General features: G+C 32.8%; 1 protein-coding gene and 1 pseudogene across 2 annotated transcripts; one reads left to right on the top strand and one right to left on the bottom strand.

Annotated features, from left to right (window-relative positions):
• Window positions 1–17,378, bottom strand: LOC120133186. Of its 2 annotated transcripts, XM_039149832.1 has the most exons (4): window positions 17,365–17,378; window positions 2,556–3,031; window positions 1,456–1,542; window positions 1–1,313 (listed from the first exon to the last, which is right to left on the bottom strand). In XM_039149832.1, the coding sequence occupies exons 2-4, from the start codon at window positions 2,889–2,891 to the stop codon at window positions 168–170; spliced, it is 1,569 nt and encodes a 522-aa protein (XP_039005763.1). In that variant the 5' UTR covers window positions 2,892–3,031; window positions 17,365–17,378; the 3' UTR covers window positions 1–167. The 2 variants fall into 2 exon arrangements, with proteins under 2 accessions (XP_039005763.1, XP_039005762.1); XM_039149831.1 differs by lacking the exon at window positions 17,365–17,378 and having other exon boundaries at window positions 2,556–3,081.
• LOC120133201 lies at window positions 17,100–26,405 on the top strand (annotated as a pseudogene).
• The last annotated feature ends 236 nt before the right edge of the window (window positions 26,406–26,641 follow it).

Here is a 26,641-nt window from a genome sequence, read left to right as displayed (position 1 = left end):
TAACGAAAAACGACCCATTTCTGTACAATTGCACACCATAAAAGCTTCTATTATAATGCAGTCACCATATCAATCCTATAAAACAACTACCATCTCTAATTCTCTCTTCTGTTTTGTAGACCGCGGAATGAGTACCAGCTTTACTTCTCTAGAATGCACAAGCTACGCTAATCAGTTATGCACGAGTTAGACGATCCCAAGATGTTTTGGATGTCGACATCAAAAAAAATCATACCAGTATCATAAGACATATGATTGGCAGAAAGTGAGGAGAGTTCTGCAAGAGACTCTTCAGGAAAGGACTGGTCATTGAAAAGGAAGCTCTCCAGCTCGTTGAAAACTGATTTATCTCCTTCATTTACCTCCTCGGATGCTTCTTTCTCGTTTGTGAAGCTTTGAATCTGTGAACAACCAACGGAAGGTTGCTGGTTGCATTCACCGGTGTTGTTGACCCAGTTCAAGTCGTAATCAGAAACATGATTCATTGCCTGTTGATTTTGATTCTGAAGGTGATTGGTATCTTGGTTCAAGCTTGACTGAGGAACAGGCTGACCGAACGCCGAGGACCGGGAGGATGCTGAATTGTTAGTGACACTGCCCATACCAGGCTTCTGGTGAGTATTTGCCCCTAAAGTTGAACCAGAACAAAGATTTGGCCAGCAAATTGGGTTTGGGTTCCTTTCACTTGATACTGTAAGCAAAGAGGGATTCTGTTGATGCTGTAAAGCAATACTAGAAGTAATGTTTTCTGATGGAACATATGCAGTGCGGTTCATTGTTGACACAGCTTCCATCCTTTTAGACAGTGTGTTGGAAGAGACAAATTGGGGGCCCAAGTTACGAATCCTGGTACCTCGATCCCTTCGAATTACGGTATTATGCACCCCATGTAACTGATGTGAAACTGGATGTGGATGCATTGTCCTATTTAAAACACGTTGACTACCCACACTAGGGTTGTATGGAACCCTACATCTGGAAGATGAACGAGCACGAATTAATGATGGCTGTTGGATGTGAGTTTGAGGCATCTGGTTCCGAGCAGCTTGAGTCAAAATTAGCCTAGAAACTTGATTCTGCAGTGTGAACTGTGTATCGTCGCATGGAGCTTGGTTAAGTCGGGGAATTGCAGTAGAGTGAGAAATGACAGGAGCTTTTGTAACTGGTATGGGAAATTTTCGGGCATGCCTGGAAGTCTTTCGCATATTCTTCCACCTCTCCTCTTTATCCGTGGCATGACAATGATCAGTGGTACGGGTACCTGAGCCCCAATAACTACATGGTGCTTTTAAGTCGCAAACAAAGCAATGACACTGCAATTTCAAATGGGCATTCAATGTTTTCATTAGAAATGCATGCTAAATTCAAGAGCATCAATCTTTGAAACAGTGCAGCAATCGACCATCACAAATGAATAAAATTTCAAGTCACTTTTCAAAAAATTAAGATATTTACCAATTCACAATATTGTTCATGTGAGGTTGAACTGAAAGGAAACCTAGCACAATCATGCCGTGGATGGGGGTAATCTCTGCATGCAATCTGCAACAATATCAAAGAGAAATGAGAGAGCTATCGTGAATACAGTGCCTATGAGACGGGAGATAACAGTCTTCAATGCATAAAGCAAAAGGTAACGGAGCACGTTAAACATTAATAATATTTAGCATGTTACCCTAAGATCACCTCAGCTCCCAGATGGCCCATGATAGAAAATTCTGAGCCTATTGTCTACTTTCAATCTTTTGACATTTCAGCAGCAAGATAGGACCATTTTGTCCACACTGCTACAACAAAATTATCAACCAAACAGATAACATCACCCTGTTAAGATCAGATGAGAACAAAGATACGTCTTTCTGGTTCTCAAACCGGGCATTTCCCCTACAGCAACTCAACCCTGTAACATTCACTTCCAGGAAAATGACCAACCTTTACGACTCGTTTTCCCCCATAGATTAGTGATCTAAGCTCATTTTAACAGCACCAGATGATAACGCCTCACTTCTGCATTCCGGTTGGCATATACAGCACAACATACTGATTAACCCATAAAGGTGTTTAGGATGTTAAAACTTGAAAAGAGTAAATAAATGCATAACAAATCTCCACACTACATGAACAAGCAAAGTTGCTGGAGCTAGAACACAAACTACAAAAATGTAGAACCGCAACGGAAAACTCGAAAAAATCAAGAAATATAACAACAAAAAAACAACAATTTTAATCAACTTAACATGCAATGCTACCCGGAAATCTAAATAACAATTCATAAACCAACCCTAAACTCAAGACCAAGTCACCAAACAAAGCCTTTCTTCTCACTGAAAGCACATAAAGATATCAGCATCGTTAAATCTATAAATTAGTAAGAGAATCAATAATTTCGGTTTATTCATCCCTTGGAAGAAAAACAATAAAAAATTTAACTAGTAACAGCTGGAACGAGCATAGAAACCACTAGTCTATTTTCAGCAGCAAACACCGAAAAAAATAACAATCAGCATACTCAGGCAGAAGCAGAAGCACTACAAATTAAAGAGATAGATATTTACCTGCCCTTTTTGGCCGACAATAAGACACTCATCGGAATCTTCATGGAGATCATTAACATCCGACAAGGCCTTATCTGGGTCACCTTCCAAAACGACACAATCACCATCGTCCTCATCAGCGACCTTCCTGGCCACTGAATTCGGTGATTTTGATTTCTTGGTGGGGTTGACTTCCCCGACCACCAACACTTCATCGGGATCGTCGAACACCTTATCAACGGTTTCCAGAACTTCCGATAACCAGTTGTAATCGTCCCACTTCGGCTCCTTCCAAACCGATATCGTCTCATCGTAGTCAGAGCTTAAGTCAAAACTAATAGGAGACGCCTCCATCATAACAAAGAGTAAAAATTTAGGTTCTTATTTTGTCAAAAGAAATAAAGCAAGAACAACCTTCTTCTATTCACAGGAATTGCTGGACTTCTTGCAATCTGAATAAAAAAGAAAGACAGGTGAAATCAAAAGGAAAAGAAGCACTTGAAAACATGAAGAATTCAGAATGATTTGCGATTCCTTTTTTTATATATATATAAAATGAAACTAAAATGAGACAAGGGCAGAGGAACGTAGGGTTTAGGAATTGAACTTAAGAACTTTTAGGTAATTAATGTAGAGAAAATAGGGTTTCTTTAAGTATTGATAAAATTTTCTTGCCATTTCCATTTTAGGGTGAAATTTTGGGCGAAATTGAAATTGAAATTGATATTGAAGCAGGGAAGAAGGTGAACTGAAAAGTTCAGTAAATTGGACGTGGATTTATATGGGATACCCTAATGCGGAAAAAGAAAATAAAGTTAGGGGTATAGTTGAGATTTCAATGCCATAACGTTCATATGACGACCGACAGCGACAACCACATCCTGTTCGTCAGTTATAGGTGCCATCGCGCGATATAATGTCTTATTTCACTAGTGTCATTCGGTCTTGAATTTATTTATTTATTTTAAAATTTTGTGTACTCTCTTACCAAAAACAATTTTATAATATTACAAGTACTAAAAGTTTGAAAGGATGTTTGTTTACTTCAGAATAATTAAGTGTTGAATGATTTAAATTTGTGTACTCTCTTACCAAAAACAATTTCATAATATTACATGTACTAAAAGTTTGAAAGGATGTTTGTTTACTTCAGAATGATTAAACGTTGAATGATTTAAATGTTGAATGATTCAGAAGCTCTGTATGAATTAACTCTGAATATGACATGTTGTTTGATAATGGCTCTGAATCATTCAGAATGTACTATAATGAATCATTCAGTACTGTTTTGCTGAATCAGTCAGCACTGAATTATTCAGAGGTGCAAAACAAACGCGCTGAATACTGAACGGTTCAACATTCAACGCTGAATAATTCTATTCAGAGCCAAACAAACAACACCTAAGTTTAAAAATGGATAAAAATTTAAAACTTAATTTAAAAAATTCAAATTTAAAAAACTATTTTTTCGTGAAGAAAAGTGATCTTGATAGGTTCATACTAAAAATTATATTTAAACTCTCATTTTGAGTTCGGACCAAGTGATTTTCGTGGTAAAATAATTGTTATTATTCTTGAGGATCTGAGTTCAAACATCATAGATGTCAAGGGTGTGAATGTTCAATGTTAAAAGTAGGGATGAACATAGCTCGGGTCGGATTTTCAATCCACCCGACCTGACCTGAAATAATGTATTTATTAAAAAAATTATTTTTATTCAATAAAAATATAATTTAATTGAATATATATATGGGTATTATTGTAATTATCCCTAAATATATAAAGTAAAATTATAATTTTTTTTGTTCGGGTCGGGTATTTTTCACCCTAAACTCAAACCCGACCCGACCTAACTCGAACTCAATTTTTTTTAAAAAAATCATCAGGTCGAGTCAGAACCAGACGGGTTTAGGTCCCTTACCCATCCCTTATTGAAAGATCTTTGAACATAAATTATCTTGTACTTATCACAAATTAATAAATAATTAAAAAACTCTCGTTTTTACCCTTACTACTATCGGATGAATTATCAGGGGAGGACACACCTAATCCTTAAGGGGAGGGGTGAAGTACATTTCTATTATTCAGGAAAAAAATATGAAATTTAATTGAATATCTTAAAAATTAAAAAATAAAATATTAAAATTTTGAATTTATTCTTAATTTTTTTGAATTTTTCACTGAGAATAAAACGCTTCAACAAAATAGATTAAAAGTGTGTAAGAAAAAAATAGATTAAGTGGTGGTAAAATAAAAGTTTAAAGATTATTTTTCATAAATAAAATTAAAAGTGAAAATGGAAATTAAAGTATAATTTTATTGTTTAAATGTAAAATTAATATGAAATGGATGGGCCATGAACTATTTGGGGAAACTGTAGAGTTTGGGGTAGTTCTGCGGTGCGGCGTCTAAAAAATAGCTAATATATGGCGTGACCGGTTAAACAATTGACCGGTTAAAATTTATACCGGTTATGTTATATTATTTAACCGGAAATATTATAAAGTACAATAACATACTAGGTAGCACTTATATAATGTAATAGGTAGCGCTTATATTTACCTATTTTATAAGTAAACCGGTATATTTATACCGATAGTATTGCAAATTTACCTATTACATTATATTATATTGAAAGTGTTCATACTTTTTATAAAAAGGATCGATACTTCTTTTAAAGTTATGTAATTTATGTTTCAATTTTTTTAATAGTGTTTCATGTTTTCCACCTATAATATTAATTTAATAATTTCATTTGCACAAAAAATTATTTGATTTTTTGATATTTTATAAAATATTATTTAGAATTTTTAATTTAATAATAATATATATCGTAACGTAAAAATAAATCATTAGACGCCTATAATTACTAAATTAATATCTTAAAACTCACTCAAAAGATAACCTTAAATTAATGTTTTCCACAGTAAAAAAAGTATGGACACTTTTATAAAAAGGATAGACACTTTACAATATAACCACTACCTATTACATTATATAAACGATACCTATTACATTATATAAGCGCTACCTATTACATCATATTTTTACCTATTATATTGAAAGTGTCCATACTTTTTATAAAAATGATCGATACTTCTTTTAAAAGTTATGTAATTTATGTTTCAATTTTTTTAACAGTGTTTCATGTTTTCCACCTACAATATTAATTTAATAATTTCATTTACACAAAAAATTATTTGATTGTTTTGATATTTTATAAAATATTATTTAGAATTTTTAATTTAATAATAATATATATCGTAACGTAAAAAATAAATCATTAGACGCCTATAATTACTAAATTAATATCTTAAAACTCACTCAAAAGATAACCTTAAATTAATGTTTTCCACAGTGAAAAAAGTATGGACACTTTTATAAAAATGATAGACACTTTACAATATAACCACTACCTATTACATTATATAAACGATACCTATTACATTATATAAGCGCTACCTATTACATCATATGTTTACCTATTATATTGAAAGTGTCCATACTTTTTATAAAAAGGATCGATACTTTTTATAAAAAGGATCGATACTTTTTTTAAAAGTTATGTAATTTATGTTTCAATTTTTTTAACAGTGTTTCACGTTTTCCACCTACAATATTAATTTAATAATTTCATTTACACAAAAAATTATTTGATTGTTTTGATATTTTATAAAATAATATTTATAATTTAAATTTAACAACATTAACCAAAGATAATAATAAATATGTAATATATATGTTTATTGTTTTTAATTTAATATTAATATATATCGTAACATAAAAAATAAATCATTAGACGCCTATAATTACTAAATTAATATCTTAAAACTCACTCAAAAGATGTATATACCTAAATATGTAGTTAACAAACATACCTAAATATGTAGTTATTGTACATACCTAAATTTAATGATAATATATACTTGTAGTTATTGTACATACCTAAATATGTACTGCGAATTTAATGTTGTACCCACCCTTTAACTACCACTACCAATGCCACATCCTATTGAAAGCAGCATGACTGAAACATGTTCAAAATGAACCTTTGCTTACATCTCCATCAACTCCTGGAGCACTGAACTTGCACAACAAAATTTTTTCCATGGATAATACTGATGTAGATAATGTTAAGCCAACCGAGGAATGCCATGAAGTACATAATGTTGATGAATCTGACAGATTGGTTGGTCAGCTCTTCTGTTCACGTGATCAAGCTTGGAACTTTTACAAGGGATTCGCACGGGAACATGGGTTTAGTGCACGTAAGGGAACAACACGGCTTGACGTGGAAGGGAATGTGAAGACACAAGAATTTTGTTGTTCCAAAGAAGGGTTTCAAGTATCAAAAGTCAATACTGTTGATCGTCAACGTGCTCATACGCTAGTCACAAGAACAGGATGTAAGGCTAGAGTCGTAGTTACAGCAACAAATACAAACGATCAGTGGGTTATAAGTAAGTCTGATCAGAAACATAATCATGCATTGTGCACATCTACTATGACACCATTTATGCGTTCTAATAGAGCTGTAAGTAAGGCTGATATCGATGAGGCAACAACATTGAAAGAGGTCGGTGTTGGCACGTCACAAGTAATGAACTATTTAACGCAGCAGGCAGGGGGCTATCATAATGTTGGATTTACACATAAAGACCTCTACAATGCACTTCAAAGAGGTAAAGCAAAGGAAATCGTCGATGGGGATGTGAATGCGCTTATTGCCTACTTTGATTATAAGAAACATGATGATCCCGGGTTTTTTATGACATACTCGGAAGACGAATCGGGGGCATTGTATAATCTTATTTGGTCGGATTCTACATCGAGATCGGATTACACATGCTTCGGTGATGTAATTGCGTTCGACACAACGTACAAAGATAATTTGTATGGTCGACCAATTATGCCTATTGTTGGTGTCAATCATCACCATAACACAATTGTGTTTGCCACTGCCATAATCGCTGACGAGACGTCTCAATCTTTCGAGTGGGTGCTACAGAATTTTTTAGAAGCCATGATGAATAAATCACCTATTTCCGTTGTAACCGATGGGGATAGGGCAATGCAGAGGGCTATCAAATCTGTTATCCCTTATGCTAAGCACAAATTATGTTCTTGGCATCTTTCTCGCAATGCACAAGCTAACATTGGTGACCCAAAGTTTACAGCAGCATTCTCAAAATGCATGGCTTCCTGGTGGACAACCAAGGAATTTGATATTCAATGGCGTTCGATTGTTTCAGAATTCAACGTCCAAAAGCATCCATGGGTGATTGAGAAGGGAAATACACGACACTTATGGGCACAAGCATATCTAACCGGTCATTTCTTTGCCAATATTCGCTCAACACAAAGGTGCGAGTCTATGAATGCTTCACTAGCTATTGCACTGAAACACAAGAAGACATATTTAGATGTTGTTCGTGCAATTGAAGATGGAATTAGTAGAATGCGTATGAACGAGTTGAAAGCGGATTACTTAAGTTCCCATACGAAGACCTTCCAGATCACAAAACTGGTCGACCTTGAAAGGCATGCCGCTGCGATTTTTACCCGCGAATCTTTTCGTGTGTTCCAAGATGAACTTATACGGGAGACATTGTACAAAATAGGTGATTTATTCATCATGGCTTCTAAAAAATTCTGTAGCACCCACTCGAAAGATTGATACAAAATATATAAGAACTATAACATTATAGATTGATATGTATGTATGTATGAAAGGACATTATGTAAATTATAATGCATAATTTTTTTGGTGCATAACTTCTTCTATTTTAATGCAGATTAAAATATTAGATTCTTATAATAAGAAACGCATTTGGGTTGAGTCATGTGGATCTCTAGGAGAGTATCCCTTGAAAAATTTCAAATTTGTGGAGCATAAGAAGAATAAGCAATTGAATGGGTATGAGATGTTATCACAAATAGAAAGCTTAATTTATGCAGTATTCATCATAATTGACATGTGTGGTTTTCAAATTTTGTAACAGATATGATTGCGGCATGTATGTGATGATGTGGATGGAATCGATCGGTTCTACAGGGGCAACTGGTGATTTTGTAAGTGGATAGAAAAAATCGTTTGTGGTAAAATTGTTAAAAGTCGTAGATTGAATGTTGTAGTTGACAATACTTAACGTTCTGACAATTTGAATATAGGTTGTTGGAGACTGGGATCGATCGCGAATATTAAACGATCTCGTAAGCCACAATCAAAATGAACGAAGACAGGAGATAACAAAAGCTGCAATATTACATAAGAATAACAAAAGGATGCAATGATGTAAATGTAGGGTTAATTTTGTATAAGATTTATAATTTTGTATACGATTTATATTTTTGTATGTGAATATAATTATGAATGAGATGAGAAAAGTTAGCAGTATGTTGTTGTACATGTTTCTTATACACATTAAGGGTCATGTTGATACTTTGAAGTAAAAGGTAAATTTACAATATGGCCAACAGGGTGCACCCATAAAGTGTCGATCCATATATAAAAAGTATCAATCCCAAAAACATCGAAAACCAAAAGTATAATGTAATATGTAATTTTTCAATCTAACCGGTACAAGTCTACCGGTTTTATGAGAGAATATGTCTAAATAATGTGTCGACACTAATATAGTTTGTGTCGATATTTTTTGTCCATAATGAATGTAAAACAGGGTGCACCCATAAAGTGTCGATCCATATATAAAAAATGTCGATCCCAAAATCATCGAACCCAAAAGTATAATGTAATATGTAATTTTTCAATCTAACCGGTACAATTATACCGGTTTTATGAGAGAATATGTCTAAATAATGTGTCGACACTAATATAGTTTGTGTCGATATTTTTTTTCCAGAATGAATGGAAAACAGGGTGCACCCATAAAGTGTCGATCCATATATAAAAAGTGTCGATCCCAAAATCATCGAACCCAAAAGTATAATGTAATATGTAATTTTTCAATCTAACCGGTACAATTATACCGGTTTTATGAGAGAATATGTCTAAATAATGTGTCGACACTAATATAGTTTGTGTCGATATTTTTTTCCAGAATGAATGGAAAACAGAGTGCACTCATAAAATGTCGATCCATATATGTTGCATCTTGTCGACACTTCCTACATTTTTTAACAATATATAATGTTATAGTTCTTATATATTTTGTATCAACGTATTTACAAGTTTAATGAATACCTTATTTTCATGTGCTTTCCTCCGTTCTTTGTATTCTTTACTATCATTCCTTGACTGTGTGATGTAAGGTTCCTTTTCAGCATCACTCATTGAATTCCATTTGGACCTCACATCTTTTTTCACCTAATATTAAACATAAACGTTTCTTATTCAATACATTAACACTAAATACTAATACTACTCAATGTCAATTTCATTTTACATACCGAACCGCTCTGTGTGCCATCTCCCTTCATCCTTTTGCATTCGGCCATACTGTTAACATTTAAAATTTGTAATCAATTTAAAGTTTATCGATACTTTAATCCAATTACCATTTCAACAATAATAACAAAAGGACATTGATACTTACTAGAAGTACATATATCCACCCTTTGGTTGCTTTCGAGTCTCGGCCTCAATTTCAAAGTCATCTGCTCCACCAACAATTTTCCAACCCATTGACTCCATTTTTCCTTCATATATCAGTTTACGCAAATCAAATTATTTTGTTACACACTTTATTCAATATACAAATATAGATAACTACTCTTGTGGTAAAAACGGTTTTCTTCAAAAGAATTTGAATGGCCACACCAAAATGTGTCGGCACATTTATACAACCTATAATATCATTTTCTACCTATAATTGAATAAAAGTATCGACATTTATATTTTTCCTTGAATATCTATTTCTACCTGCAATCGGTCCCAAATGCTTCCTTACTCCAAAACCCCAAACAACACATAAAAAACCCTATCGCGATTACTGTAATAATAAAAAATTAGGGTTTCGACAACATACTTTTCGATTCGACTGCAGCAACAAATAAAACAAACTTCGCTTTAGAAACGCCTTCTGAAATGCAGCAACAATTACGCTTCGATTTCAAAAACTCGTCCGTTCTATCTTTTTCAGAGGATATTTAGCTATGGCCTTTATATTTCATCGGATATGTTATTTATATTTAATCGATACAAATACAAAAGTGTCGATACTTTTATGTCAGGTGTCGATACTTTCGAAAGGATAATTACCTATTTCTTTGAAAGTGTCGATAATTTATTACACGTACTTACGAAAGTATCGACACTTTCAATATATCCGGTATCATTTTACCGGTTTTATCATTTTGATACCGGTTTTATCATTTTACCTGTTATATCGTTGTGGATCGATATTTTTTTTAAAGTATCGACACATTATAGGCGCTATAACTGCTTCTCTTTTAAATTCACAAAGTGTCGATCCTTATATAAAGTATCGACACTTTTAAATTTATCGGTTTATCATTTTGTTACGGTTTTATCATATTTTTACCTGGTATATCGTTTTGGATCGATACATTTTTTAAAAGTATCGACACTTTATAGGATTTAAAACTGCTTTTAAAGTTATGTAATTTATGTTTTAATTTATTTAATAGTGTTTCATGTTTTCCACCTACAATATTAATTTAATAATTTAATTTACACAAAATATTATTTGATTTTTTTGATATTTTATAAAATATTATTTAGAATTTAAATTTAACAATATTAACCAAATATAATAATAAATATGTTTTCAACAGTGAAATAAGTATGGACACTTTTATAAAAATGATATATATTTTTTTGAAAGTTATGTAATTTATGTTTCAATTTTTTTAATAGTGTTTCATGTTTTTCACCTACAATATTAATTTAATAATTTCATTTACACAAAAAATTATTTGATTGTTTTGATATTTTATAAAATATTATTTAGATTTTAAATTTAACAATATTAACTAAAGATAATAATAAATATATTTTCACAGTGAAATAAGTATGGACACTTTTATAAAAAGGATAGATAATTTACAATATAACAAGTAAAAATATGACAAAACCAGATTCATTATGACAAAACCGGTAAAATTTACTTGATATGTTAAAAGTATGGACACTTTTATAAAAAGGATAGATACTTACCGATAACCAAAGTTTACCGGTTACCAAATTTTTTAATAGTTTTTCATATTTTCTACCTAAAACATTATTAGTTGTCAACATAATAGGTACCGCTAAACCGAATTTATTAAATACATTTTAATATATCTGATAATGATGTATATTAACTGTATATTAACCCGCCTTTCCTGAGACATTCCCAGAGTTTGGCGGTGGACCCAAACATTAAAATTGTAATAATAAAATGAGTGGTAGTTATGGTTTATGAAGGGGCAAATATTCGCAAGAATAAAACTTCTTTAATTTGGAATCACTGAAAATGACTTGATGTCAGTGCCCACTCTTATTGCTAACATCAGCATCGCCAATTCTCCGTGGATAATTCTAAGGTTTCGTGATTAATTTAGATTAACTCGAGTTGTATATCTGATTATGATATACGAGTTTAAAAAATATTTTTATATATATAATTACTCGAATTTAATATTTATTTGAATGATGTCAAGTAATTTATCGTTCGAATTAGTTTTCGTTTTTAATAAAATATATATACAATCTTAGTGAACTTGTTGAAAATATTCCAAATAACCTAACTTTATTTCCCATCTATGTTTTGCCAAAAAGAAAGACGGGTTTTAGTCGAGGAGGTTTGGCTTCATTAGCGTAGTTGCTACTACAACATTAGAAAATTATCAAATCGAGTAAAGGATAGGCATAATATTTTATATTACAAGATGAATTTGTACAATTTTAAGGGAGAATAAATTTATAAATTTTAGGAGAGCGAAAACATATTTTTATTTAAAATACAAAGAAAATATCTCAAATATATAAGAATTTAAAACTTTGAAGAGAGTGATTGCTCCCACACGCTCCCCCATCGATCTATGATTGGAACGAATATATTTAAAGGCTTATTGTTTAATAACATAAAAGACATCGATTGAGAAAGTCATACGTGTAGACATTAATTTTTTCATAAATATAATAATAATTATTATTAATATAATATATATTACTATTATTATTTATTATTAAATAAATATATATTACAAATTACATCAGAGGCCCAATAATCCCGAAGCCCAACAATGGAACCTTAAACTAGATTAGGGTTTGTGCCTCATTCCAACAGCCGCCATTGATCACAGCCGTCCAGATCCAACGGCCCAAAAGGGTTTGTATCATTCATGCTAGGGTTTCTAACCCCTAACGCCATCGCCGCTCTAAGAGCTTCCAGAACGACCACGCTGCCGCCTCTGATGCCAGCTGTTCCAACCAGCCATTGCCGACACTCAACCACCTTCCACCGCCTCGCCAGAATACTCCAAAAACGCCACGACGCCTTCCACACGTCAAAGCTATAGGGTGAGTCACCACATAGTTCGATGACTCACCGAACTTTACCTTTGTGACCGGTCCAAGGTGAGCCTCGGGGATGGCTATAAAGCTATTGAACCTACAAGAATGAGAGAGGAGAGGGACGACAGAGAGCCACGACAACCACGGAAAGGGACAGAGAGCAGAATGAACCAACAACCAACCAAATAATACCAATAGCAAATCGAAAGCAAAGAAAAAAGAGAGAAGAAGACTTACCACCGAGGAAGAACAACCGCTGGATCTTCCACACGTCTCCAAAACCTTCGAAATATCGAAGGTATTATTGTAGATCTACTCTAAGTAGGAGTGTTTTAAGAAAAACTAAGGCTGGATTCGGCCTGTGGAGGATTAGAGCTTCATTTTGAGTGCATTTGTAATTTTCCAACCACCTTGAGCGGTGGCGATCGACGCCGGAAACGGTGGCCGGCCGGACCTTGGGCTCCCTCCGGACGGAGGTTGTTAGAGAGAGATGAGAGAATTTTTTTCTCTCTTTCCGATAGAGAGAGAATGAAAATAGAGAAATGAAAGAGAGTTGGCTTGGGAGGCCGGTTTTAGGGTATTTATACCCTCATCAAAACGACGTCGTTTTGATGAGGGGCCTGGGCGTAATTTCATTAATTGTCAAACCATACACGCAATACCCACAGTTTTGTAATTATTAATTTTAGTCACTAAATCAAGTTTCTGGACATTATGATTTAGTCTTCGAATTTTATTTTATTTTAGTCATTTCCAGTACAATTATATATCTTTAGGGTAAATAACATATTTAGTCCCTTAGATTTTAATAATTTATATTTTAATCACTGGTTAATTAATTAGGGTTAATTACACTATTAATAATTATTTTTTATGATGCTTCAAATAAGGGCCACTAATTTATATATTTTATATTTTAATCCCTAACAGTTGGATATTTTTCATTTAATATATTTTGCATTTTAATATTATTACTTTTAATTTCTTTCATTTTGATTATTATTATTTTATTTTGTTATTATATATGTTTAAATTATTATTTTCATTATTATTATTATCTTAAGTCATATAAATATGTATACATAATATTTATTTATTTATTCTATTTGTTTGTTTTCTATTAAAATTCTATTTATAAATTTAATTTTATAAATTAATTTTATCATATTTAATATATATTTATTTTTCAATATTAAGAAAGGCCAGCCTTAAAGCAACTAGATATTCATTTTCTGATATTTTTAAATAAATATTTTATTTTTATAAATTATATATATTAATCTATTTTTAGATAAATGTTTTATCAATATATATTTATTTTTTAAATATTAGGAAAGGGTAGTCTTAAAGCAACTGGATGTCAATTTTCTGATATTTTTTTAATAAATATTTTACTTTTATAAATTATAATATTAATCAAATTTTTTATTAGATAAATGTTTTATTAATATTTATTTTTTAATATTAAGAAATGAGCTGTCTTAAAGTACCTAGAATCCCTTTTCTGATATTTCTAAATAAATAAATATCTTATTTAAAAATATAATTTATTTTCTTAAAATTATAAATTTGAAATAACAGGATTATGAATTAAATATATTTTTGAATTTTAAATTTCTAATAATAGAGACAATTTATAATTAATAAGTACCAATTTTGGGCGTTGTGGGGGTGCTAATCCTTCCCTAAACGTAATCGATCACGAATCCTTTTTTATTATTAAAAAGAATGAATTTTTGGTTAAAACGCAGACCAGTTTAACGCAGACCAGTTTATCTTTTAACTGATGTTTTCTTAAAAACTTTTTAAAAAGATAATTTTTAGGTATTCGACCTACTTAACCCAAAAGGCCGATGGCGACTCCCAAATTTTTTTAAAACCATTTATTCACATTATTTTCTCACCAAGTAAATAATTTTGTGCCCGGGCGAAAACCGGTTACGACAATACGATTAAGAGTTGTTATCTAAATGGATAAGGTTCTATGAATGAGATTCATTGTAGAAAAGAAACCTCGATATAGTATCGTGGTTGGATTATTTTTGAGAGATTATCGAATTAACAAAAATTAAGAAATTTTGATACATCATAGCATTAATTTACAAGTTTCATTATTTATCTTAAATTTGATTATCTACTTTGTTTTACGTGTTAAATATCATTTACTGACACGAACCAAATTATCTTAGTGGTTAGAAGAATTATTGTTATCACTAAAGGTTTCGAGTTCGAACACCAGCAACTGCAACAGAGATAATTGAACATTGTCTCGAGCATGCATCGAAATAATGCTTATTAAACAAAAAATAATTTGATTTCCACAAGAAATGTGATTGTCTCAAGCATACATCAAAATAAGGGTTATTGAACAACAATGAAACGAGAAAAGTCGATGCTTATAATATTTATAATTTAAACGTTTACTTGATCTCAAATAACGTCTTATCTAATAATATTTACTCTAACGCTATAAAATCATCACGAATTTTCTTTTAAAATAACGTTATGTTGTTTTTAAATAAAAATAAACATCACAAAATTTATTTTTAATATAATATCAAAAGATGCTCCTAAACATATAATTAAATAGCTATTTTAATCATTTTTGGAAGTATTTTTTATGCATGCATCGAGGCTCATGATCGAGATAGATTGTTAATCACAAGTGCAAAGTCATGGTAATTCAAGTTTCAACTAAATAAAATCGTATAAGATTTTGCAAGCAAGGGTCTTCAAGCCTTCTTAAAGAATTAAGAATTTCGGCAACACAATCATATATTTTAAGAATGAAGCCCAAAAATTATCAATTCGAGACAAGAAGTTAACGTTGTGTTGTAAAAATAGAAAATGAATAGATTTACGACGACTTTTTGAATGAGATCTAGATGTTTTTGGTCAACATGTCTTTTAGAAATATAATCGACTGTCTCTTAGTTTTTCAACGTTTTTTAAAAACGCACCAAACAATGTTAGGAACTCAATATATGCTCATTTCAACGAAGACATCACGTGCAAGAAATTAAGAAGGATTAATAGTCAAAATATGACCACCCAAATCTTTGTCTTTCTTAGATTAAGTAATTAGGATTAGACTACACTAGGACTTGATCATACCTTACCTATATAGGGATCTCGTCCGCCCCTTTGTCTTGAATTGTTCTTGAATTCATCTTTCTATCATCTGTACATATTATTTATTTGGCTGTTTTTCTAATATTTTCCTTTTTTTTGGTATAAATAAAAAGTATTTTCATCCTATTCAAGTGTTTAGAGTCTTGTAGGGAGATTATACTTGACGAATCGATCTTTTGCAATGGTCATATCAACTTCAGTTCTTAACGTTTCATTTTAAGATAAAAAGTGTTTGATATTTTATAAATAGTTATTTTAGCTTCTTTTTAATATATATTTTGGCCCTTAATGTTTTATTTTAGGATAAAAAACCTCTCTATTTTAGAGTGTTGATCGTTTGCTGACTAATGATTTTCATCCACAAAAAATCTTTTTACCCAGAAATGATACATAGAGAATTAAATTACGAGTGAAAAAATATTTTTAACTTTTACATCAATACTTATGAGCACCACATTAGGGGTGTTAACAAATCAATGGTTAATGATAAAAAAATAATGTAAAACTTTTAATATTAAAATGAAAATATCTTAAAATTTAATAATGGATTGATACCTAAATGAAATTATAGTGACTAATGAAAGCATTTAGCCTTAAGTTTATTTAACAATGTTGCCATATAACTCAGTAAGTTGTAGCTTTTCGGAATCTTTCTCGTTGAAACTAAAAATCAACGGATGAATAAAAACACAGTTGTCGAGTAAAATGGACGGCTATGGCCTATGAGCATGTGCCACATCTGATGGTTTTCATGTTTCACCGCTTCAATCACGCTCCTAAAAACACAACGAGAGGCGCTGCATTCTTTTTCATTAATCAAATATGATTATAAAGATTCTTAATTATTTAATAACGAATACTTGTATAAATATAAACTCAAAACTTCCGTACACAATTATTGTGAGTGTTTTACTATTTCATTGGTGACTTATACATGAATGCCCATCATTCAAACTTAATATTAGAAATTGATTTGAGTAGAGTTGGCTTAATCTCCTCTAATGTGTAACCTCTCCTTTCTCTTTTTATGTATAAACTTAACTCCCTTCTATCTTTAGCATTCCCCTTCCCCTCTTGAAGGAACTAAAACTTTGCTAATCAGACAACCGAAATCATAGTAATAATAATAAAACAGGTAAGGCAGACATCTCTCCTGTTTCTCTCCCAACATGTTTGATGTTATATTGCTTATTTATTTCATGTTTCATTTGCATTAACTGGGTTTCAATCCAATCAACTTTTCCCTTGCAAAAAATGTTCTGTTTTGATTCTCATTTCATTTGAAGAACTTGTATATGTTGGGCACTTTTAACTGATTGGTTTGTTCCAAGTATTTGTAATTAAAATTGTATACTATATGAAAGAAAGATGCAACTCTATTTTATTGGATTTTTGAAGCATATAGATGGAAGGTTTCATGGTCTGGGTAGTTAGAGAATCTGAGGAGTGAGGATTAATAGCTAATGAAAAGGCGCACCCGTTTCATATCTTTTGTGTCATGTATAAAAAGCTTTGCTTTAAGAGGGTTGTATCTTGCAGATTCTGCAGAATTAATGAAAAAGTTCGAATCTTTTAGTGGTAACGGTTGACAAATTAATGGTTTGGGTTTGATTGGTGAAACGAGCAATGTAAGATGAGATAAAAAAAAAAGGAAGTTTTTACAAAATGCAAACCAAGAAAGAAGCTGAAGGACATGAAGAGCGGTCAAGATCCTCCATTTGGGAAATAGTCCCTGGTTTTGAGCATGAGGTTGTGAATGAGGATAGGGAAACACAGAATCGAGCGCAGTCGAAAAGCACCGGTCCATCATGGCTGCCACCATCAGGGCATAGGCGCACTCGGAGTGAATTTCCGACCGTAGGAATCTTGCGTGACAATAGTTTCCAGTGCTTGAAAACTCAGATACAGAAGGCTTGGCGATGGGGTGGCAATTCAAGGGACGAGAGGTACCAGCCAAGCTTCAATCCTGAGGTTTTGGCAAATCAGAAACGCCAGTGGTACCAACTCCACTCCAAATCTTTGGTATTTAAACCAACTCTTGTCTTATTTCCAGATTTTAGGTGACCAGTCATTTTGTGTATTCTTTTTACTGTTATTTTGTGGTACCAACTCTTGTTCTTTTTACTTCCTTTCTTTGTTTGCTTAGTATACTTGTACAGGAAATCATAACACTATAGGAAATCATGATTATGATTAGGTATCCTGGTCAACGTATGGGAAATCATAACAAATAGCTTATGTTTGAGATTCTTTTGGCCTTACTATCAGGTCAAGCTTCATCATTTATTGCTAATAGTTTTTAGTTGGATATTCTGTAACTATATATAGCTAATGTCTTAAATTCTATTGCCTTTTTTCAAGAAGGTTGTTGACCTTTACTTTTTGCTCTTTCTTTGCTCAAAGTGCTATTTTTAATTTCACATAAATTTAAGATTGTTGTATGATTGAAAATAGACTACTGAGATTAATAGTAAGAAATGATAAATATTTACTGAAAAAACAAATAGTTAATCTCACCCTTCTATTTTCACTCATCCAACAATCATAAATCTATGTAAAACTAAAAAAAAATTACACCGTGTAAGTAGATCATGAACCTATATATATTATATATATATTCCTTTTGGAATTCAGAATTGTAATCTTGAGTATGTTGTTTCAGGATCATATTAAATACAAGCACCCCAAATCAATATTTGAGCACTTCATTATTGTTGGGATTAATCCAAATGCTAATTTTGGGGTCATAGAGGAAGACCTTGTTAAAAGGAAGAAGTGGGAGATGGAAATGAAAAAATCTGGAACCGTAGATCTCAAGGTGATTCAGCATCAGGGAACTCCACCTCCAACATTTGAGCCTCAGGTTTACTATTTAAATACACCTTTTATATTTTCAACACTATGTTACCCTGCTCCGTAGTTTTCTTCAAGTTTGCATGACAAACTGTGCAATTTAACAATTAGTGTTTCTCCTTGCAAATAAAGGCAGTGCCATTACAGAAGAAAGAACTTAGTTTGTCTCTGTGTTGTCTTTTCTTAAGTTTCTACATGGACCCTTTTCAGAGAATGTATTTGCTTCACTTGATTCTGTTAATAAAATGTTATCAAAAGAAAACCATTTTAGAGTAAATGCGTTTGGATCAATGGTAATATACTTCTTTCTTTCTGTTTTCCCTGAATAACAGATGCTTTTTAAATACCCACCCGGGAAGAGGTTATCTATGCGTATGAAGGACTTAACCAATTTTTGTTTTCCTGGAGGTGTTAAGGTTTGATCTGTTACTTTTCTTTGATTTATAGTAAGCATAATTCAAACTTTATTGCTTTCTTTTGGTTCATATAGTGCAATTACTAAGTTTATCATTCAATTGTTCGGTATTTTCCTCTCTTTGTTTCATTAGTGCCTTCCTCTTCAATTTGCCTGTTTTAAGGGGAAAATGGTTATTATAGGTACACGTTTGACCTTTTGATGACATTTTAATTTGTAGTTTATGATTAATTAGTTTTGACCATTTTGTTCCATATTCTTTTTTTGGGAGCATTTCAGCCCCCAATGTTTCAATTTTTGATCGAAATACCCCTGTTGGAAGGAAACTGTTAGTTAACTAATGGTCAACACATGTTTTGATGATATTTTACATTTACTTAATTACTGACGTGACACATGCCACTTATATTTCAGAGGCCTTTCGAGCAGTTTTATACTTTCCCTTGTGTTAGATGTTTTTTTCAATTCTGTTAATATGTTGCAGCCTTCAGGTATATGATTGTGATATTTCTTGTAACTTTTGTCAATGTAATACATTTCTTTTTTCCTTTTTTGGGTATCAAAATTTATGGACTTACAACATTTAGTTTTTTTTTTATGAATTAGGGAGAGTTGCTGGAAAGAACTCCATTTAGTGATCTAAATGAGCTTCTTTATGGACAGGTATAGGAAATTAACATATTTTTATTATCCCATGCTAAAGGATTCCTATGTTGTCTTGTTGGTTCAATATAACATGGCAGAGAAAAGGAGATAAAAGAAACGAAGTTAAATAATTTTCCTTATTCAGTTATATGGTAAAGCAGGGCAAGAAAGATATAGTTTCGACCGCCAACATCAAAACCATTCCATGTGTTGAGACTAATTTAATATTTTTAAAACTTTGCATGTGTAGATGAAGGCACTCCTATCCTATGAGTCTGCTTACCTCTATTTTATCTTAATCAATGAACACTTTCTTCTCAATTACCAAAGTCCAAAAGGTGTTGCTCCAACTGTGCAGACGATGACAGTCGTTTTAGGGTTAGGCCAATTAACTCGGATGTTTTGTTTTGAGTTGAGAGGTATTCTAAGAGTCTTTAGTCATATATCTGCCATTCTTTCTGAATTGGTGTCCTTAAATGTATAGAGCTTTAGTGTAACTGTTGGCCTGAAGAGAAAAGTAACAATTTTAGCTGTACACTCTTTGCAGGAGCATTTGAACACAGACGATTGCGCTTTTATTTTTTCACTTAAGGTACATTTCATATTTGTTCCAACATAACTTTCATTTTCTGAGCAATCATAATAACCATTTTAAGTGTTTATAACCTGTGAAAATGACTGGAACCCAACAATGGATCAAGAATATGTCTGTTTTTTTTCTTGTAGAATAAGGCATTTATATGACTTAACAGGAAATGATGGGTTGTGAAACATTTTGTGCTTCCTTGATCAGGTGGCAGGCAATGCTACGGTTTATGGTGTTTGCTTAAATGTACCGGAACTTGTACATAGGCAACCTGGTATTTTAGTTGGTACATCACCTCCTACATCTTCTGGAGTAAGCAGCCGGTTTATGGCATCTGCACCTCGCTGCTATTGTTTGCTCACTAGAGTGCCATTCTTTGAGTTACACTATGAGATGTTAAACAGGTTTCAAGTTTTTTCTTTTTCCCCAAATGATCCCCCAGAATTCTTTGTCACTGTAATTTGAGGTCGATGTTAGGCTAAATTATTAAAATAATGTCTTAATCATTTTTTTAATCAAAATAGCACTCACAATCTTTAATTCCTAAAATGAAATTCATTTCTGTTACATAAGATGAAGGTGAATGTACGTGACAACACCTTTTGAAAGGTTTTTCTTCAAGATAACGCTTTCGCTTACGTGACAGTGCTTTTTGAAAAGCTCTTCCTTAAGAAAGTGCGTTTGCTTACATGGCAGCCTAGGAGAAATGCTGATGTCATTCAAGATGAAGTCAGTTAAGCAAAGGCTCTTCCTTGAGGAAGAACAAAAGGCGCTGCCATGTAGGTGTGTCTTCATCCTATGTGACAGAAATGGGTGTCGTTTGGGAAATAAATTCCTTTTGGTGTTATTTTTGATACATAAAAGAATAGAAGGGTACTATTTTAATAATTTAGCTTAGATGTTAACTACGCCTATAGTATTGTTGATACTCGAATTCCCAATGTTTTACTTGCCTGCAGTATCATCGCACAGGAGCGCCTGAATCGAATAACAGAATTTGTTAATGAAATGTTCCCATCTGCCACCAAACTAGATGAACAAATGAATGATAATACCGAGTCTCTAAACAGGGAGTATGTTAATGATTGGATGGCTTCTTCAATACCTGTTAACAATCCTGTAGCTCATAATCTCGTTGCCGGTGGAGCAACCATCGATGAGGAGGTTTCATCTGTTTCACTAAAGATAAGTTCGCCGCCGACATCGGATAGTGTAGCAGCAAGTGAAGTTTCAGATTTGGACCATGTTAGGGAAATGGATAAGGATGGTAGGAAGAATGTGCTGTATTTTGATGATAATATGTCTGAAGCCTCAGGATATCGTTCCGATGCCTCGGAAAGAATATATGGCCACTATGAAAGTGGACAAGCTTCTCCTGAGATTGGAGCATGTATTGGCATGAAGAGCCGTAATTTCAACAGAATTGGGAGTTCTCCATCCATATTCAGGTGGTAAGTTATGATTAAATTGATTGTTAATTTTATATTATAATAAATAGAACTCCATTACAAAAACTAGATGAGATTCTCATGTGAGAAAGCATTGTAAGTTAGGGTTATAAATGAGACTAGACAGATCGCGAGTTATTTGATTTTATATAGATTAAAGGTCGGTCAACATTTGAATCGAATGGAGTTTACTCAAATTTTTAACGAGCCGAAGCGAGCTACTTGATACTTAAAATGAAAAGCTCGCGAGTCGAAAAATAATATATGGCTTTCATGTACTTAAATTTCAAGTTCGAGCTCGAGTTTGAACTTCAATCGAGCTAAGTTTGAGAATATTTGAGCTTGAGTCGAATTTCAATTTTTGATTTCGAGTCGAGTTTGAAAATTGTAAGCTCGCGAGCTTTCAAGTTAAGTCGAGTTTTAATTTTTTATTTCATGTTCAATTCAAGCTCAATTTTAAATTTTCGAGTTGAATCAATCTCTATTACTCAAACTCGACTAGTTTACAAGCCTACCGTAAGGTATCTGCTTCCTATACGAGTGTATCTATTGTTATTTTGGATTTTTCTTTTTCCTTTTGGTTGTTTCCTATCACAATTCAGTAATTATATTGTTATCTTTGGCAGTCCAGCTAGAAGCCTGGCATCAGAGGATGAGGACGAGGATCTTTTCCCAAATCCCGAGAAAGATTTTCAAGATGACTTCATATTGGAGTGGGCTAGGGTTAGTTTTCTATTGCTTTCTAATTTTTTTTCCACATATCATTGTTATTAGTTGGATTTCCATTTGATGTTTGCTAATCTGATCACTTTGATAGGAAAACAAAAATGATATCCTACGGATCGTTTGTGCTTATCATGCTTTATCTCTTCCGCCACGAGGAAAAGAAGTAATTTTTCAGCCTCTTGAGCATTTACAGGCTATTGAGTATGTGAGACCTTCAGTTTCTTCCCTTGGACTGGATGAAAGCTTTATATATTCATGTGAACCTGCTGAGGTATTTCATTTGTTACACTATTTTTAATCAATGCTGCTTCGTAACATATATATTCACCTACATATCACTCGACTTGGTGAAAGGTTGGTGCAAAGTTCGCAGCAGCAGAGGAAGCTTTTGCATTTTCTTTATGGACGACGGCAACAATTTGTCGAGTTCTCTCTCTCGATAGTGTAATGTTCTATGACGCATACCTCTTAACTTCGTATAGTCTTTCGTTTGCTAATACTATTGATAATGATTTTGCTAATTGAATTGCCAATAGGCATATGACAGGAGCTCTGATACTATGTAGAAATTAAGGAATTAGGAATAGAGATCAAAGTGATACTCTGAATTTTTTGATTGATTAGAAGGGATATACAAGACTGATTTATTTTTGGTAGATATGTTTTCACCTTTTGATCATTCTTTCAGATTTTGGCGATGATAAATGGAGTGTTATTGGAGAAACAGGTCATAGTAATTTGCCCTAATCTGGTAAGAAGATCGTACTGCACTTAGTTGTTTTCTATGACCAAATATATAGATTATATCCTGGCTTTGAAACTAGTTTGCATCAATGCAGGGTGTCCTATCGGCTGCGGTGTTATCTATGGTTCCTTTGATTCGTCCGTTTCAATGGCAGAGTTTATTTCTTCCGGTAATCTCCTGCTGCTCTTTCTGAAATTCTAGTTGGCATATATCTTTCTGGATGTTGCTCAAATCTTCATATCATCAATAAGCTGTTGAAGATGGTTTCTGTTCCCGTATCCGTATCAGTGCAACATAGTTAATCTTAACATCCATGTCAGTGCATTTAGTAGTCCTTCTAGATATCAATCATACTTTCAATAATCTATTATCATCCTTTGTTTCACTTTTTGAAACTCTATTTGTACTCAGGTGCTACCAATGAGGATGTTTGAATTTCTTGATGCCCCGGTTCCTTTTCTTGTGAGTCATAGTGTGCTTATGGATGTTCCTTTACATTTATACATGATTTATATTGCGCATTCACGAACAGAAAAATATTCTATTTCAGATTTTTTAAGTAGGTTAAAGCTCTGAATGAACATACAAATTATTATCTGCAAATGATGTTACAGTAGCATATATTTAGTGTAAGTAATAGAATGCCCTGATTTTTTTTCTTTCGTTATATAGGTTGGCTTACAACACAAACCCATGGATTTGCAAATGAAACATCTAATCTTGTTCAAGTTAATTTGCTCAAGAACCAGGTATTTATGATTTCTAGACAGATTGCATGTCTGGTTCGAGATTTATAGTTCCCGATTAAAAATTAAATATATTGTGTTTTCGAGTTGTTCGCGAACTTTTCAATTCGGATATCAAGTAGTTCGTTTTGGCTCGTTAAGAACTTGAGTCGAGTTCGAGTCCATTCAATTCGAGTGTTGACCGAGTCAAACTCGAATAACTTGCGATATGTCTCGTCTCATTTACACCCGTATGCTTCACCCTTGGAGTATTCTTAGTTCATCTTTCAGTTGTTGTTCAGGTGAAATCATGTCAGTTGCCTACACTTCCTCGGCATAGAGAGCTTGTATTGGAATTAGGGCCGATACATTCCAAACTCTCATTAGAAGGTTCATTTGCTAAAAGACATCCTACATATAGGTGCAATGAAGTGCAGGTGTTTACCGATAATTTTATCGGTACTTTTTTATTTGCATGTTTTGCAGCAACTGATGTGAGTTCTATCTATTCAGGCTCAAGCTGCAACAGAATTTTTGGCAGTTATGCAACGATACTTCGAATCGCTTTGTGTGAACCTGAGATCTCATACGATTACTAGTGTACAATCAGACCATGACAGGGTTGACACTTTTGTTCTTATAATTTATGTTCTAACAAATTGCTGCACAACTGGTGGATCTTTATCATCTTCTTCTTATGTGTTCTATTAACTTCCAGGTTTCCTTACTACTTAAAGATAGCTTTATTGACTCTTTTCCTACCAAGGACCGGCCGTTTATTAAGGTAATTTATGTTCTCTATTTAATTGGCTGACATAATTTTTTTAGAGGCTTAATTACAAAACAAGGGTTTAAATTGTACTCTTTATTAATTTTAGGTGTCTAAAGTATTTTTCGGTCAAAGTATGTCTAATGTTTCCAATGTTATTTTTTTAAGTGTCTACGCGTAACGGCCATTAAAAACCCTTATTTAACGAATGTTGCATTTATATTCTTTTGAAAATTTTATTTTTTTAAAAAAATAAAAAAAAATTTAAAATTTTTTTTAAAAAAAAACTAATATCTTAATCCCATAGTTCAGTAGCATGGTGAATACCCTCTAAAATTAATAAAAGACATAGTTTGGACACTTATTTTTATATTAACCTTCTTTTTTAAAAAGAAAATACAATGCATTCATACCAATGTTAGTGTGATTTAGCCCCTTGTCCATTGAATAGGCAGAATTACTCAACACACACTCAATAGGATGAGGTTTTGTTACATAAATCCTGGTACATATGCTCCTTTAGCCGAGCCTCAATTGTTTACTCATTGCTGTTGTTTAAAATGATCCGTTGTGCATGGTAATTGCCGAGCCTTGACTGCTTACTCATCTTGTTGTTCTCTCGTTCGCAGCTGTTCGTAGACACTCAACTATTCAGCGTTCTATCAGATGCTCGACTGTCGAGCTTCGAACACGAAACATAGTCCGATTAACAGATACGCTGCATCAGGATAAGCTTCCCAGATGCAGAACTCCAGGTATAAAGTACTGTGACCTTAAGCCATTTGTGAACCGTAAAGGACGCGGTGGCATAAAAAATGTTAACTAACTTGGCAGCTTAAATGCTCAGGGAAATCGAACTTGAATTTTTATTACATTTACTTAAAAATTCGAATCTTTTAACTCTTAACATAAAATTTTATGTTCTGTCCCGAGTAAGAAGAAAGGAAGTACTCTTAGCATGTTGTTATGCTGGAAAGTGTTGTTCATACAACATATCCAGAAACAGTGCTTAGTGAAGACTGAAGAGGAATCGTATAGGTGCAGAATTTGACTTTAAGGAGAAGGAATCCTTATAAAAGAGACATGCATGTAATAATAGTGTAAATCCTGCCTTAATACATTGGTTGATGTGTGCGGCGAGTGCAAGAACAAGACAAACTCTGTTTTGTATGAGTTTGGACCGAAGTGAAATTCACGAGAGTAAAAGTGAACGGTGCAGAATGGAGTGGATTAACTAATTTTGTATTTTTATGTTTCAGTGTGTCTGTTGAAGTAGCCCCCAAAGACCTTAATCTACATGGTCCCAGATTGCAAGGCAGAGGGAGACCCATTTTCATACTGTCAATTTTACATGCTCAAATGAAAATGTGTTAGTCAAAGTGTGGAGACCCCATCACGGATAGACGTGGGGTACTGAGATACACTCATATCTTTTGGAATTTTAAAATTTTGTATAATCTAAATAATAAATTTCATATATATATATACATTTTAATTTTATACCATTTAAGCTTTTAATATGTATTTCTAACATAAAATTTTACCATCCTCCTTGAATTGTAGTGTTTTTGTTTTTGCCAAAG

Source organism: Hibiscus syriacus, unplaced genomic scaffold (genome assembly GCF_006381635.1).
Source record: "Hibiscus syriacus cultivar Baekdansim isolate YM2019G1 unplaced genomic scaffold, ASM638163v2 tig00110577_pilon, whole genome shotgun sequence".
NCBI lineage: Eukaryota > Viridiplantae > Streptophyta > Magnoliopsida > Malvales > Malvaceae > Hibiscus > Hibiscus syriacus.
Note: the sequence above shows the minus strand (reverse complement) of the source record. Positions and strands in the feature narration are given on the sequence as shown.